The 14,620-nt window shown below is 38.8% G+C and overlaps 1 protein-coding gene across 1 annotated transcript; it reads right to left on the reverse strand.

Moving 5' to 3' along the window:
* Nucleotides 1–5,137: 5,137 nt before the first annotated feature.
* Nucleotides 5,138–13,448, reverse strand: LOC145421741 (uncharacterized). Its single transcript, XM_080292444.1, has 2 exons — nt 13,303–13,448; nt 5,138–9,159 (listed from the first exon to the last, which is right to left on the reverse strand). The coding sequence occupies exons 1-2, from the start codon at nt 13,400–13,402 to the stop codon at nt 5,867–5,869; spliced, it is 3,393 nt and encodes a 1,130-aa protein (XP_080148570.1). The 5' UTR covers nt 13,403–13,448; the 3' UTR covers nt 5,138–5,866.
* Between the last annotated feature and the right edge of the window lie 1,172 nt (nt 13,449–14,620).

Here is a 14,620-nt window from a genome sequence, read left to right on the forward strand (position 1 = left end):
CATTCTTGAAACTTTCTCATACTCTTTTCAATTTAAAGTTCAGTTTTATATGAATATACACACATGTATTTGCTGTTTTAGACTTGTAACTTTAACTTTTTAATTTTGAACTAGGAAAGATTTATTTGTAATCCTGAGCTGCTGCAACACTTGAATTTTAGCCTGTAGGTGTGAATAGACTGTGGAGTCCTGGACCAATGAGCTCTTCTATGTTCTGCCATCTGTTTTTGCAAGAGGTTGTTTGTACACTACATTACTCTGTGTCAGGGGACCAGTGTTCCAAATTAACTGGTGATGTTCACACAGATGTGTCACAGACTTTTCAGGAGCCCTACTGACTGATCTGTGACATTTGTGAGGTTGATTTAAACACAGTCTGCATTCTTCTTTCTCTTGACCAATAAAATATTAAGAACTTTCTGGAGTTTACCCGGTGATATCCCCATGTTGTGGAATGTTTTTATGGCATATATACCTGTATACACTGGACATATACTCACATATACACTATGTAATTATATATACTCGTATACACTATATACACCTACACTGGAGTGTTTATATAATGGAACCACTGTGATACGCATCTAACCTAAATCTTCAAATCACAAGACCCATATATTTAGGTCAAATATTATTTACAAATATATTAATAAAGTCTGTGCCACTTGTTGTATGAGCACCTGTTCATCAGTACTGTTTGAAATGTAGTTGTTAGGGTCAATAAGTAACCTCTGATCATGTTATGGCCAACGGTGACAAGTCCAAGCACAGGGTTAAATAAACCTGACCCTGCTAAAGATGCACCTGGGAGCCTCTCTGCCCGTCTTTGCTGCCAAAACGTTGTAAACAACCCGTCTTTAACAAATATAGTAAACACACTTGGCCTGGCTGAGAATCAATGTTTCCTTGTTATGCAAACAACAAAGTTTTTTGCAGCTGTTTACCTAAAAATGCAGCCAAGGCGTTTTTTAAACAAACATTTCAAACTATTTACAGAACAATCAGCTGTTCTGCATCAAATCTGATGCCACACAAATTATTTGTGCCGCTCCAAAAAATAATTCCTGTCCACTATGAGATGAAGGAGAACAACAGCCTGATACCTGCAGGCCTGACAGCAGCAGATGTGTCACTGCTGTAACACCTGTAACACTCAGCAGTCGCCTCATTGTTCTGACACACAACACAACTACTGACTACACTACACACTAACTACACACTAACTACACACTAACTACACACTAACTACACACTAACTACACACTAACTACACACTAACTACACACTAACTACACACTAACTACACACTAACTACACAAGATTTGTGCTAAACATTGCAAATCTCTCACATCTCAAACACGCCGTCACTCCTAAAACTTCCCCCTCCCTAAACAACTAAATGCCATGTTGCCATATCCTGTTTTGATTGGTCCACATGGTACATTTTTCCACCAATTGGAAAGGATGGGAGGGGGGGGGGGGTGTTTTTGCTCACAGGCTTTCGAGCGTTTTCCTTATAAAACGCCGTTTTTACCGTTTCTTCCCGCAGTAAATATAAACAACGACAGTATTCAGGAAGAAAAACAAACATTGCAGATATTTTATCATAACTCTGGTTTTACGTGGCCGATCAACACAGTTTAAAAACTGGTATAAAGTCCACACTTTGTCCGTCAGTTGTTCCGTCTGTCCTGCTCACATCTCCAATGGTTGTGCACGTTGTCATTAACGTGGCTTCACTTTTTGTGCGCAACGCAGATTTTCTGTGCGCAGAGACCGAGCCAGCGCAGCTTAGAGGGAACATTGGTCCTATATAAGAAATATTCTTCTTAAGAAGGCTTTGTGAAAATCATTCCAGACCTATCTACTATTATTTATTCAAAGCCTTTTGGTTATATGATGTTGAGATTTAAATATAGATTTTAAGGCTTATTTTCTTATTATATTGTTTTATGTACTTTAATAATGAAGGTTTGTACAGCAAGGCCCCTTTAGACTCATAAACTAAGTGCTCAGCCAGACTGAAAAGCAGGAAGTTAGTGTAGAGCTATACAAGCATATTAATAAATACAGGAAGCCAGACAGAAAAGAGGAACTTGTACCATATAAGGAGTGTTTGTATCAAAACTGTGTGACGTGTAAAGTACCAAAATAACACCTATATGCGAGACGTTTTTAAATTCTAATGTTAGAGTTTCTGCAACTGGCTTTGGGCTGTGCAGGGCTCTCTCTCTGTCTCTCTCTTCTGGAAGATGATTGAATAAAAAGAAATATAAATGTTTTGACCACTATGAGTTGGTTTTCTCTGTTCTATCATGGGGACAAAAGGATCTGGTTTTAATAAGACCTACCTCGGCTCTTGTGCAGGTGAAACCAAAGGGAAGATTTGCTTCACCATATTTTCTAGTCTTTGGCTTAGAATGAAGTTGGTTTGGAAACATATTCAACGATGTTTCATCTCCTGCTTTGCGTTTCTGTGGGCGCCCGGTGATAGCAGTGTCCAAGCGTTTTGTTTTTTCCCCCCTTTTCATTCTGCGCCCCACCTGCAATGGCTCTGCTCCCCCCCTAGGGGGCGGGCCCCACACTTTGGGAAGGTCTTCTCTAGCAGATCATTACATGAAGGAACCTGTTAAACACAAGCGCACTCATGCTCACAGGTGTACACACGGGTGCTCACACACACAAACTACACCCTTTTTGGCTCCTACCTCAAAGCACACTGTGTTCTGTTGATCTTATGTGCTGCACAATAATGTTTAATATTTAGTATTTACTGTCATATTCCCATAGTTCATCGTGATGTTGTTTATTATGTTGCTCTCGTTTTCTTTGCTTGTTTTCTCTTTTTTCTTTCTCAACAGCTGATCCAGGTGATTGATATGTATATTTTTTGTCTGTTTGTTTTGTTCCTCTTCCACACTGTTTTTCTTTCCCTCTTTCTTTCTCCCTTTTCTTTTCCCCAGTCAAGTCTGTCCCGTGTGTAGCAAGTGAAAATAAAATAAAATAAACAATAAAAGCAAAGGCAAATCAAATAGACCGATACAGCAAGGCTGGGATGGTCCAAGTGCCAAACAGCCCTGGTGGAGTGAGGAGCTGTAGAGAGAAGCAGATGCTCTGTTTATATTCTTTTTCTTATTTTTTATTATTATCTCTTTTATTGGGACAGCTGTTGAACATAACAGTAGTTTGCCTTTTTACATTTTCTTTGCTGTCACATTTTAACTTATAATTGAAAAATAAAGAAGACAAAAAAAGAAGAGAAAAGAAAAGAAGAAAAAAACAAACCCCCCCCCCCCCCCCCCAAAAACAACAACAAACAAACAAACAAAAAAAAAAAACTAGGGTTAGGAGGCAGGTAGGTTTACATAGTACTCAGGGTTGTAACATCATACGCAAAATCACACCTCATATGCTTAACATAGTCTGTCCATTTAGACCATATTCCGTAGACGGTATCCCTCTGAAGTTTAAGAGAAAATGACACTTTTTCCATCCTATAGATCTCTTGTACAGAATGTATCCAGTCTTCTATCGTTGGTGGTTCAGGCTTAAGCCATCTTCTCGTAAGAGGCTTTTTACTTGCGGCCAGAAGGATATACAGGAGTCTTTTATCGTTGGAATTCAGTTTATCCACTGGTGCATTGCACAAAAACATGGTCTCAAAAGTTGAAGGAAAAACAAATGAAAAAACATTTTGTAAATGATCATGGATTAGAGACCAATACTGGCGAATAACTTTACAGTCCCAAAAGATGTGGAAATGGTTAGCTCCGTCTCCCCCACATCTCCAACATTCATCACCAATTCCTCGATATCTTTGTTGAGCAGGGGTAATGAAAAATCTCAAAATGTTTTTCCAGCTAAATTCACGCCAAACATTAGACCCAGTGGTAGCCCACTGTATCTCGCATGCGTGAGCCCAACACTTGTCTGTAATTGTCAAATTACCCTCCTTTTCCCACTTCGCTTTAATATACAGAGTGCTGTCGTTTTTACATCGCCGGATGCTGTTATATAGTTTAGAAATAATTTTACTTTGCACTTCAGATTTGGTTAGTAATAAGAATGTTTCTACAAATTGTAATTCGTTTAGGTTCACTTTTAAGTTTTGATTAAAATAATTTCTGATCTGTAGATATCTAAAAAAAGCATCAGATCCCAAGTCATGTTTGCTCCTTAAAGATTCAAAGCTTTGAAATGCACCCTTATGGACAAATGAATAATAATTGGTTAAACCTTTTGAAATCCAGTTTTTGAATCTATTATCATATTGATTTGGAGTAAAATCTGAATCATATGCACACCATCTTAAAACCTTAGAGGCATTTTCCAAACCACCAATTTTTATTACTTCTTTCCAAGCTGATATCATTAATTGTAGTATAGGTTTATCTGCCATATGTATTTTATTCTGCAATTTTATGTCCGATAGTAAAGCTCTGTTTATATTCTAAAAATGTTTTAAGCTTGTTTCAAAGATTCTGTGCAGCAGCTTTAAATGTTTTCCAAAAGCACACATACACTTATCAGTGTTTCTCACACTTTTCACAGTGACTGAGAAAATGTCAAGCTCTCCCAAGTAGCACTATGAAAGCATGAAACTCATAAATCTTACAACACAAAATTACAATCTGTTTCTAAAATGAAAAGTCACACTGGTTAAAATAAAATACAAACTGTGCAGAGCCATAGTAGAATCTGCAGTAAAGATCTTTTCATACATTGTAGAGATTGTACCAAAGGCAGAGGTTCCTCCATTTCTATAATTCTTTTATCATTATTTTGTACATTCGTAGATTTCAAGGATTCTTCTGTTTTTGTAGTGTATTTTTATGTACCCGTGTACCTATTATGTACCTATTATACACACATGAAAAGTGAATCTCTGTCCAAAAATGCACTCAGTTTACTTTTGACTCACTGTGAGCATCATTCATTATTCTCCCAGTAATTAAGGTTAGGATTTGTATATTTTTTATTCCAATCCATTCTTCTTTTGCAGCATTTAAATAACCTTTATCAGATTTGATGGTTTTGTTACAGACTTTTCAAAATGTGGGATTAAATTGTGTTAAAATGTACAAAACAGTGATGTCATGTTTTGAGACGAGGACCGAGGCACAGAGAGACTTGATGAATTTAAGAATCTTATGATTTAATAAAGAAATTTGCAGACTTGCACAGAGATGGTAAAATTATGATGCCTGATAACGGAGACGAAGACAACAGACGACGAGGACAGGGAGGAACAGGGGTTTAAATGCACCGAGGAGACAGTCAGAGAGAACTCGGGACAACTGGAGACACTTAAGGATGCAGGGACTGACAGAGACGGTCTCAAACTCCTCCGAGTAAAGTTTGTTGCCTGGCTGGTCAGCTCTCTGGGTGCTCAGCACCCTCAAAGCTCTGATCCTAGCAGCGCCCTGATAGCTGATAAACATTTACTGTGTTTTATGAAGCAACTAAATTACAGAAAAATCCAGAAAAATTACAGGAAAGTAAACAAAAAGTAAAATTACACTTTTTAAATAAAAGCATAAAAATCAACACAATAAAAAGTCCATAAACATCAACATCAGGAGTCACTGAGAAAATAAACGTAATATTAGATCAAAGTTAAAGAATATAAAATATGCTGAAAACAAAAAGTTAAAGGTTGAACATTGTAATGTCCAATAAAATATAATCACACTTCTATGTTAAAGATAAATCAGTTCAAAATGAGATCTTATCAGGAAGCAAACAGTAAATATGAGATTTTTTACGTGTTGTTTGTCTTCATCGACTGAGTTCAGATCTTTATCGTCTCAGTTCAAACTGGTCTCGACCTTTTCTTTGTTCTTCTTTGTGATCACATGAATGTTCAGTGAAGGAGTTTCTCTCCTTGCTCTATTTTAGCCGTGAGCTCTGCTTTTTCTTTCATGGACCTCAGAGACTCAACTCGTCTCTTCCAGCCTTCTTTGCCCTCAGATTTCTCTCCTTCAATAAGCATGTCGATGTACTCTGGAGTGGACAGAGGGTTTGCCTTCAGTGCTATCTCTTTGAGTCTGTTCAGACACTTGGAATATTTCTCCATCAGTTTCATCACTTCAACCTGTAAACTTTCATATTGAGCCTTCAGTTTTACAGCAAATATCTTCTCCATTCCCAGGTATCGCAGGTATGGCCTCCTCTCTGCTCCATATATGTTAAGTTTATCACTCGTCTCTTTTATCTCCTCAAGCTTGGCTAACCCAAGTTTCACCTGCTCCTGCAGACTCTCAACTGAAATCTCGAGCTGCTTTCTTTCTCTGAGGACTTCCTTTGTCAGTGTCAAGCTTTTAGTTTCTATTTTATTCAGAGCAACAAAAAACCTTTTCATGCTTTTTGTCCCCATCTCCCAAAACATCTGATCAAAACCTCCTTCATCATCATCATCATCACTCATTCTGTCTCCTTCAGCTGATTTGTTATTTGCAAACAGCGCTGAGTTATTGAATTTGAAGTGAACCAGCAGCCCGTCTTTTGTTTTAGGACATGGGACTCCTGCAGCATTGATCGCCTCGAGAACTGATGGTCGCTGACCGTCTGCAAATGTCACCAGGATCCTGATGTTTTCTGCCACATCTTTGCCAAAGATTGAGAGCACTGAATCAAACACATATTTTTGTGTTGCTGTGAGTCGTGCTAAAGCAGCCTGAGCTACAAAACACACAGCATCAATGTCAGTGACACCGTGCTGAGCAGAGAAGAGATTGCGTAGCTGCTCTGTGATCTCTCTGTCTCTTTCTATGCCTCTTGTATCTCCAAAGCCTGGAGTGTTAATAATGGTCAGAGAGAACGGGATTTGAAATCCATCCTGGTGGTTGATTTTGTAAACAGTGACTTCAGAGGTCTGACTGTGAGCTCGTGATGTTGACTGATCCTCATCAACTAACTTAAACCTGAAACTGTCCTCCCACTCTACACCAACAATGTAGTTGATCATCCCATCGATCAGAGTGGACTTTCCTGATCCAGTTGCTCCAAAAAGCATTATTGTACGATTCTGCCTCGTGCTTTCTTTACCAAAGTTAAACTTGCTGCATCCATCTATGTTCATGTGTTCTTCTGTCAGAAGCAGTTTGTAAACTGAGGAAGAATCAGATTTGATCTTTTTACTTTTACGTCTGAGAAGTTCTGCGAGGCGGTTAAATGTTGTTGTGCAGACTTTAACAGTGATGCTTTCTTTGCTTCTTCCAGCTGAACCACAATCACATCTGACCCTGACTGCATATTCTGTCTCTGTCTGGAGACCTGAAAGGATCACCTTTTCACCTGCTGACTCTGTTTGGTTCCACTGCAGAGCTTCCTCATTATCATCTGTTTTTGAATACTCCACCATGTAGCTCAATATCTGCACATCCTCTCCGAGCTCAACAGGTTTCTCCCAGCTCACTGATATCTCAGTTGAATTTGGTTCAAGTCTAAGTTTTCCAGGAGGGCTGCAGGGTAAGGTTTTAATAGAAACTTGATTATCCGGCCCGACACCTGCTGAGGTCACTGCTCTGCATCTGAGCACATACTCTGTGTTTGGCTTCAGATCTCTCACTGTGACTTCTTCAGCCTTTGCTTCTGTCTTCTGCTGCCATCCATCCTCTCCACTGACACAGTACTCAACAGAGTAGGAGGTGATGTTCTCTGCTCCAAATCTGGGTGGAGAAATCTTCAGTGTCACACTGTTGTGGTTTATGTCAGCTGCTGTCAGAGTTTCAGGCTTTGAAGGAGGCTCAAAGTTCTCACTGTCAGCAAATCCACCTTCATAAAGGTGGATGCTGGAACCTTCCTGTGTCTCATTAGTTAACCCCACTGTCAGGAACTTCATGTTCTTGTTCTCCTCGTTGGCCTCTGCAAAATCACTGAAGAGTTTTGCTTTCCTCCTCATTTCAGCCGTTACTTCTTTTGAGGCGTACCATTGTTCCTTCTCTACATCATGAGTGTGAGGATCTTGAAGGTCTGGGTTGGTTTTTCCTCTTAAGTATCTTGATAAAGCTGAGAGGTACGGTTCATCCTTTCCCAGAGAGGTGAAAACAAAACACACAACATGCTTTTCTTCATACAGATGATTTTTAGATGCGATGATTGTGGTGTTTTTCATCTTTTTGGTGACAGATTTTAAGATACTGATTTCTCTCTCTTTACAATCCATCCACTCGTTCAGGTTTTTGCTGCTGAAAGGTGAAGAATGTCTCTTCTTCAGGATCTCTGCAAGCTCAGCTTCCTCTTCTCCTCCTCCTCCTCGGATTGATGGAAGCTTCTTGGCCAAAGTCTGCTGGAATTCCAGCTTGAACTCAGAGCACATTTCTTTGAAACTTTTAATTTTTTTATCAATCTGTGGGAACTCCTTTGCAGTGCTGGTTCCCAGTACATCATTGGACCTCATTTCCAGCTCACTGAAGTCCTCCAGGACTGTCTGTGCTTCTTGAACTAATCCTATACTGATCTGACGGACGAGTTTAGCAGCAGAAGAATCTAAAGCTGTCAGTGGCAGCAGCCAGACCTTCACTGGTACAACTTTGTCTCCCAGTAATCCTGGCAGGCTTTGGTAGACTTCTACTGCACCTTGAAAGGTTATTGGTGGTTTTGGAAGACAGAAGTCTCCATAAAACCTGCAGGAGAATTTATGAACACTTTCTTTGTCCTTCTCTTCCATCTTCAGGGAACCTTCACCCTCTACAGAAAGTAAGGGAATCTTCTTGATGATCACCTTCAAGTTGCCCTGAACATCTTGATGATTTTCCTGTTCAGAAACTTCACGGTCAAACACAAAGAAAGCTTGTGCTCCATAAAGAATAGCTGTGACTACATGTGTTGCTAAGCCTTGATAAAAAACATATGGATGCTTCACGTTTCCTCTTCCAAGATGATTCATGGACAGCTCCTGGATCTTTGTGGTTGCCTTGTACTTCAGTGTTACTCTGGCCTGATTTCTGGAAGATTTACTATCATTCAGATATTTGGCAGATCCATCAACCTGAACCAGTCCACCCAGGAAACTTGCCTTCAGTGAAGCATCAACACTTAGAGCTGAAGATTTGTCTGAAATTGATTCAGATGCAACAATTTCAAAATCATTAGAGGTCTGTGGTCTTTCTCCAACATCTTTCATCAGGACATCACGATCCCACAGAGTCATTCCTGCAAAGACAGACAGACTTCATTTAATCCCACACTAGGAAAATGAAAACAGAAAAAAGATGAGAAGAAAAAAAGCCAAGATACTATACTGTGTACAGATGGTTACATTAAAATACCACAAGATTGCCATTATTATTATTATCCATCCATCCATCCATTCGCTTCCGCTTATCCTTTTTCAGGGTCGCGGGGGGCGCTGGAGCCTATCCCAGCTGTCATAGGGCGAGAGGCGGGGTACACCCTGGACAGGTCGCCAGTCTGTCGCAGGGCCGACACACAGGGACAGACAACCATTCGCACTCACATTCACTCGCACATTCACACCTAATGGCAATTTTGATTTTCCGATTAACCTATCCCCACAAGCTGCATGTCTTTGGACGGTGGGAGAACATGCAAACTCCACACAGAAAGACCCCGGCCTGATGTTGGAATTGAACTCAGGACCTTCTTGCTGTGCGGCAACAGTGCTAACCACCGTGCCACCGTGCTGCCCTGTTGTTGTTGTTGTTATTATTATTGTATAAATAAAGTGCAGTGGGAGTAATATTAATACACATGTATTTTTTAAACAGTATTTAAAAGAAGTAGAACTCAAGTTCAGCTTCCTGAAGAATCAAAACACGGAGATCATTATAGATAATAAAATTATTGCAACAGTCTCTTCATGATGTATAATCACCAGTGCTGATAATTTGGAACCTTATAAACCACGTCTGTCTAATCTCTCTTGTCCATAAATCCTGAGTCAGTTCATAATACAGTTCCTTTATCAACTCCTTAAACATATTATAGGCAGAGTGATCTTCTTTTTTCATGGGTAACAGCACAGCAACAGCTGAGATCTCAGTCGTTTCTGTTCTATGTAGTTTAACCTCAACAGCAAGAAAGTTTTACACTGATATATCGTGTGAGCTAGAGGATCTGGGGATCGATTCACCAGTCTAACAAAAGATTCACTCCTCCATCTTATCCGCAGCCTCCCTTTTAAACGTTCCTAAATAATATAATTTATTTTTAAAAAGTACATAGTACACAGTTGTCTAAGGAGCTTGGAAAGAAAAGCGTCTGGACTTCTTTAAGTTGCTTGAAGACGTTCCACCTCTCATCCGAGAAGCTTCTTCAGTTCTAAGGTCAAATGGTGGAGAGTCTCAGATTTAAGCCCTGTGGGAGTATCCCCCCCCCCACCTGATAGGGACATGGACCCCCTAATGATCCTCTACGTAATCACACAAGTCAAGGTGTAAAAATGGGTGTGAGTCCCAATCAGCCAGGGTTTCGGGTGAGCTCAACCTGAACCCACCCCATCACATGATTTCCTGAGGTCAGATGGCCCAGGATGTGAGTGGGCGTTAAGGCGTCTGGGAAAGACCTCAGAGCTGGATTATAGATGGCAGACAGTTGGTGTTGTAAGCCCCGCCCTCTGTTCAAAGATGGTCGCTCACAGTGGACATAGATGGCTTCATTTACTCCTCTTTCAAACTATCTGTCTTCTCTGTCCAAAACGTGAAGAGCCACCTCGATGAGACAAGACCATCTCCAAAGGACAAAGTTCACTCCTTTGAGGATGCCAGTGTCCACGTTTTCATTCAAGGTATTTCATAGAAAAGCAACAAAAACAGCACAAAATATAGGAAGGAAAAATATCTCATATTTTTGCTAAATCTTCAACTTCATGTGACTTAAGTGGATGAACAGGAGAGAAGCCTGAATGAGTAAAAACAGGAGGGTCAGGATCCAGTAAGTTGTTAATTTTTATTATTTGACAAAATAAAATCTTTGAAGTAAATGTTTTGCTCCACAGCTTTCAGCAATCAAGATCTGGAGTGGAAGTTTAAAAAAAAAGGCTAGCATAATTACTGGGATGGGATGAACTGTCTCACCAGCTGACAAATAGGATTTACTGTTCTAGTATGTTTTTGCAGAAAGCAGCTTTGGGATCGCTGGATCTGAATAATGGGGAACATTTCCCATACAGATATTCATAGGTCCAACCAGCAGTGTAGTGTTGTGCCTTTCTCAAAGGAAAAGTGGAGACAAGGCAGGAAGGTTAAAGCTGAGGGGACGAGGTGGAGATATTTGATTTGTCTCTTTAAAAAAAAAAGTCTTCTAATCCAACTAAACTGCGTATATTCTGAGGAACATTCAAACATACCTAGAATTTCCTTCCTGTTTGGGAAACTTCACAACACATATATATTCCCCTCATCTCTACAACTAATCAACAAAACACTAGTAGAAAAACTTCTGTTAACCAATGATCTGTTATTAAACTGAACCACATTCTGGTGCAAAAACTGAATGGAGAAAAAAACAAACAAAAACAAACAGAAGTTTTCCTTGAAAAAAATAAATAAAAAGACTTTCAATTAACTTTAATAAAATGAGATTAATTGTAGCCACTTAACTGACATTTGAATGTTGTATATTACAGATTTGCAGGACGAAAAACAAACTACATGAATGTGATCCATGGTGTTTTGCGGTGTTCTGGATCATTTCACTTGTGTTGATTATGAAATGTTAAATACTGTAAATCCAACGTCTCTAAAATACTGTGATTACCTGCATGCATTTTGTATTTTATATTCCTTGTTGGCTCTGAAAGAAAAACTCCTACAAATGCACATGATCTATAAAAGTAACTGCATCCATGTCCTTTGCCTTAAGGAAGAGGCACAGTGTCAGTTTTAAAACGGAAAGACGTAGACACGGATGTTTTGGTGGCTGGCCTTATTGCTTTGTATTTGAAAGAATTTCTCTTTCACAGCATTAAAGGAGAATATTTAATTCAGTCACACAAACATGATTTTCTAAGGTTTACTAAGTGTAATGCTAACTTTTGATGCTGAAAGAGGCACATATTATTTTGATTGTGGGGTTTGTGATAGTTGGTGTATAAGTGTGATGGGTCACAGCTTTAAGTCCTGTAACTCTTCACTTCATCCTCACAATGAGTGTTTAGAGATAAGTCCTCTTCTGCTCCTCAGGGATAATACTCGGATTATATTGTAACTTGAACTGAACTAAAATGTGTTTCAGGTTTTAGCTGGATTTCTGCACACAGATTACATACCATACTAAAATGTCAAAATGCAGCTGTTAATTAAACTGAGTTTTATCAGTTAAATGTCTGAAATACATAACATCAACTAATAAGTTCCTGCCACCTCACAACCTGCAGAAAAACAAGCACAACTTGCATAATTACACACTGCACAGTAACTGTGTTCATTAACAAAGGGAGGCCTCAGCGTTTGAAGGTAAATAATGTTTGATATTTTTCTGCACATCCTACAGGTTGTCTGATTTCAGGCCTATATGGTGGAATAGTTTGTAATAATGCAGCTCTAATCTGGATAAATTCTGCACCCACCTGTATCTCAGTCCTCAGGACCTCACACAATCTTTCTAACAGAAGAGTTATCCTTCATCTCAAAATCATACTGACTCTTCTTCAGCGTCGTCTCATTTAACTGCCACACTGTTTTCAGAGAGAAACATGTAAAACCTGTTTGACTATATTATTTTGTTTGGACATAATTTGCTTCCTCATTGGCTGCTTGTTTCTGAGCCACTAATTTGAGCAGCTTTTAGTAATTATTGAAATGAACCGATTGCATCTTTGTATATCATTAGGTGGATTGTTAAATCACCCAAAGGACTTCCATGGGCAAAATGCGTCATCAACTACTTCCCCCACAAAACTGATTGAGTGCCTCTTTGGTAAATGCCAACAGTAGATTTTTTTTGTGTGTGTATGTTCTGTGGTTTTGTGTTGGCACAGACTGTTACTAAATATTGTTTTTGTTAACTTTCTTGCATGAAATATTCTTAAAGTGAGAACTACATTTCAGCACTCCATATTTTACTTCTGGATAAAAATGGCAGAGCATCACTACATTATGTTCCAGCAGGCCCACCCCTCTGCTCATATTAAACTTTGTCCCATGCTGATACTTTCTTGTTCCCCACTGACTTCTTTTCTCCCACTGTACCTGAACTAGCAGACACTTGGTATTTTATCAGCACCTGATTTGTTCAACAAAGCTGCAAAGTATTTCTTGGCTAACTGTGTTGTCATGTCACTTTTTTCTTTTCTGGAAAAAATATATCTGTATAATCTATATATTGAATTCTTACCTGGGATTAGTGAGTCTTTGCGGCAGTCATACAGCATCCCAAGACTGAAAGGCCGGCCGAGTGCCGCCACCTCCATCGTACTGCCAGATTCAGAGTCCATGGCTCAGTCTGAACAGGACCAAATGAACAGCTTGTTAGTTTGTTTCTCTTCTGTTTGTTCATGTTCTCATTCGTACTACTAACCATCCTCACACTCTTTAATCTTAGCATATTTAACTCATTTCTCTTTGTCCTGCTACAAATTTACTGAATTTGGTTGATGCTCCGCTCCTTCACAAAATATTTCTTCAGGGCTACGATCTTTTTGCAGTACTTTTACTTCATCTTTGAAACAGACTTCGGGTTAGTATTCAGACCAAGTGTTTGTCAGTCATTCTTAAATTTGGTTTCTTACACTTCATTAACTGTCCTAGTTAATAAGGGTTTAATGTGAGATTTAAAAGAAAAATGCTTTACTAACTTACTCTTAATAAAATTATTATTGTAAACATCTAACATACTGTTTAATAATTCTAATTAGCTCCCTTTAAATGAGAAAAGCCTAAGAAAATTCTATTTGTATGTCAGCTTTCAGCACATTTCCTGCCAGTTGAAGTTCTCATTTATATAAAAGTAACATTTCATTTCTCAGTTCAAGCTGTGTGCGTTGGATAAAAATTTGCTTGTGTTGGTAAAAAAGTTACTGTTACAGTACTTTTCAGTACTGTACAGTACTGACTGTGGCTGGAGAGCTAAGTCCTCAGTTTGAGTTAGATATTAAAATAAAAATAGTATGCCGTCAGTGGAAAGTTATTTGCCTTACACAACTTTACTGCTTTATTTTTTAACCTTGGTCTTTACCCTTAATTGTTATTGTTGGGGAGGAACTCTGATACGAGAGTTGGATGTGATAAGCCCGAGAGAGATACTTTTGCTTTCGTGTCCTAAATTTTTATGCTTCACCTTGTTCTCATAATTAATACACAGGTTATGCAGATAATATTAAATTATTTTCTTATTGCCCAACTTATATATTTAGTAAGAAATTCCACATTAATCAATTCATGACAATCGATGATATATTGTATAAAGCTGCCATCCTGTTTATGTGTCTGTTTAAACATGCACACTGTTGACCTACAGATTAATGTTTTTCCTTTAACTTTGCTTTATTAGCATTTAACTTCTTACATTCTGCACTCTAAAGCATCTTCAATCTTAAAAGCCTCTCCTCTACTTTTAACATAAGAAGACAACACATTACTGTAACTGTAGCATCAGTTCATTGGCTCCTAGAATACAGTTCAGTATGCATTAGTAGTTTGTCCATTATTATAAT

The sequence above is a fragment of the Astatotilapia calliptera genome, chromosome 18, assembly GCF_964374335.1.
Source record: "Astatotilapia calliptera chromosome 18, fAstCal68.1, whole genome shotgun sequence".
Taxonomy (NCBI): Eukaryota; Metazoa; Chordata; class Actinopteri; order Cichliformes; family Cichlidae; genus Astatotilapia; species Astatotilapia calliptera.

Coding starts and splice junctions, on each gene's coding strand:
- LOC145421741 (XM_080292444.1), bottom strand. CDS start 13,402: ATGGACTCTGAATCTGGCAGTACGATGGAGGTGGCGGCACTCGGCCGG. Junction 9,160..13,302: donor CAAAGACTCACTAATCCCAG/GTAAGAATTCAA, acceptor CTGTCTTTGCAG/GAATGACTCTGTGGGATCGT.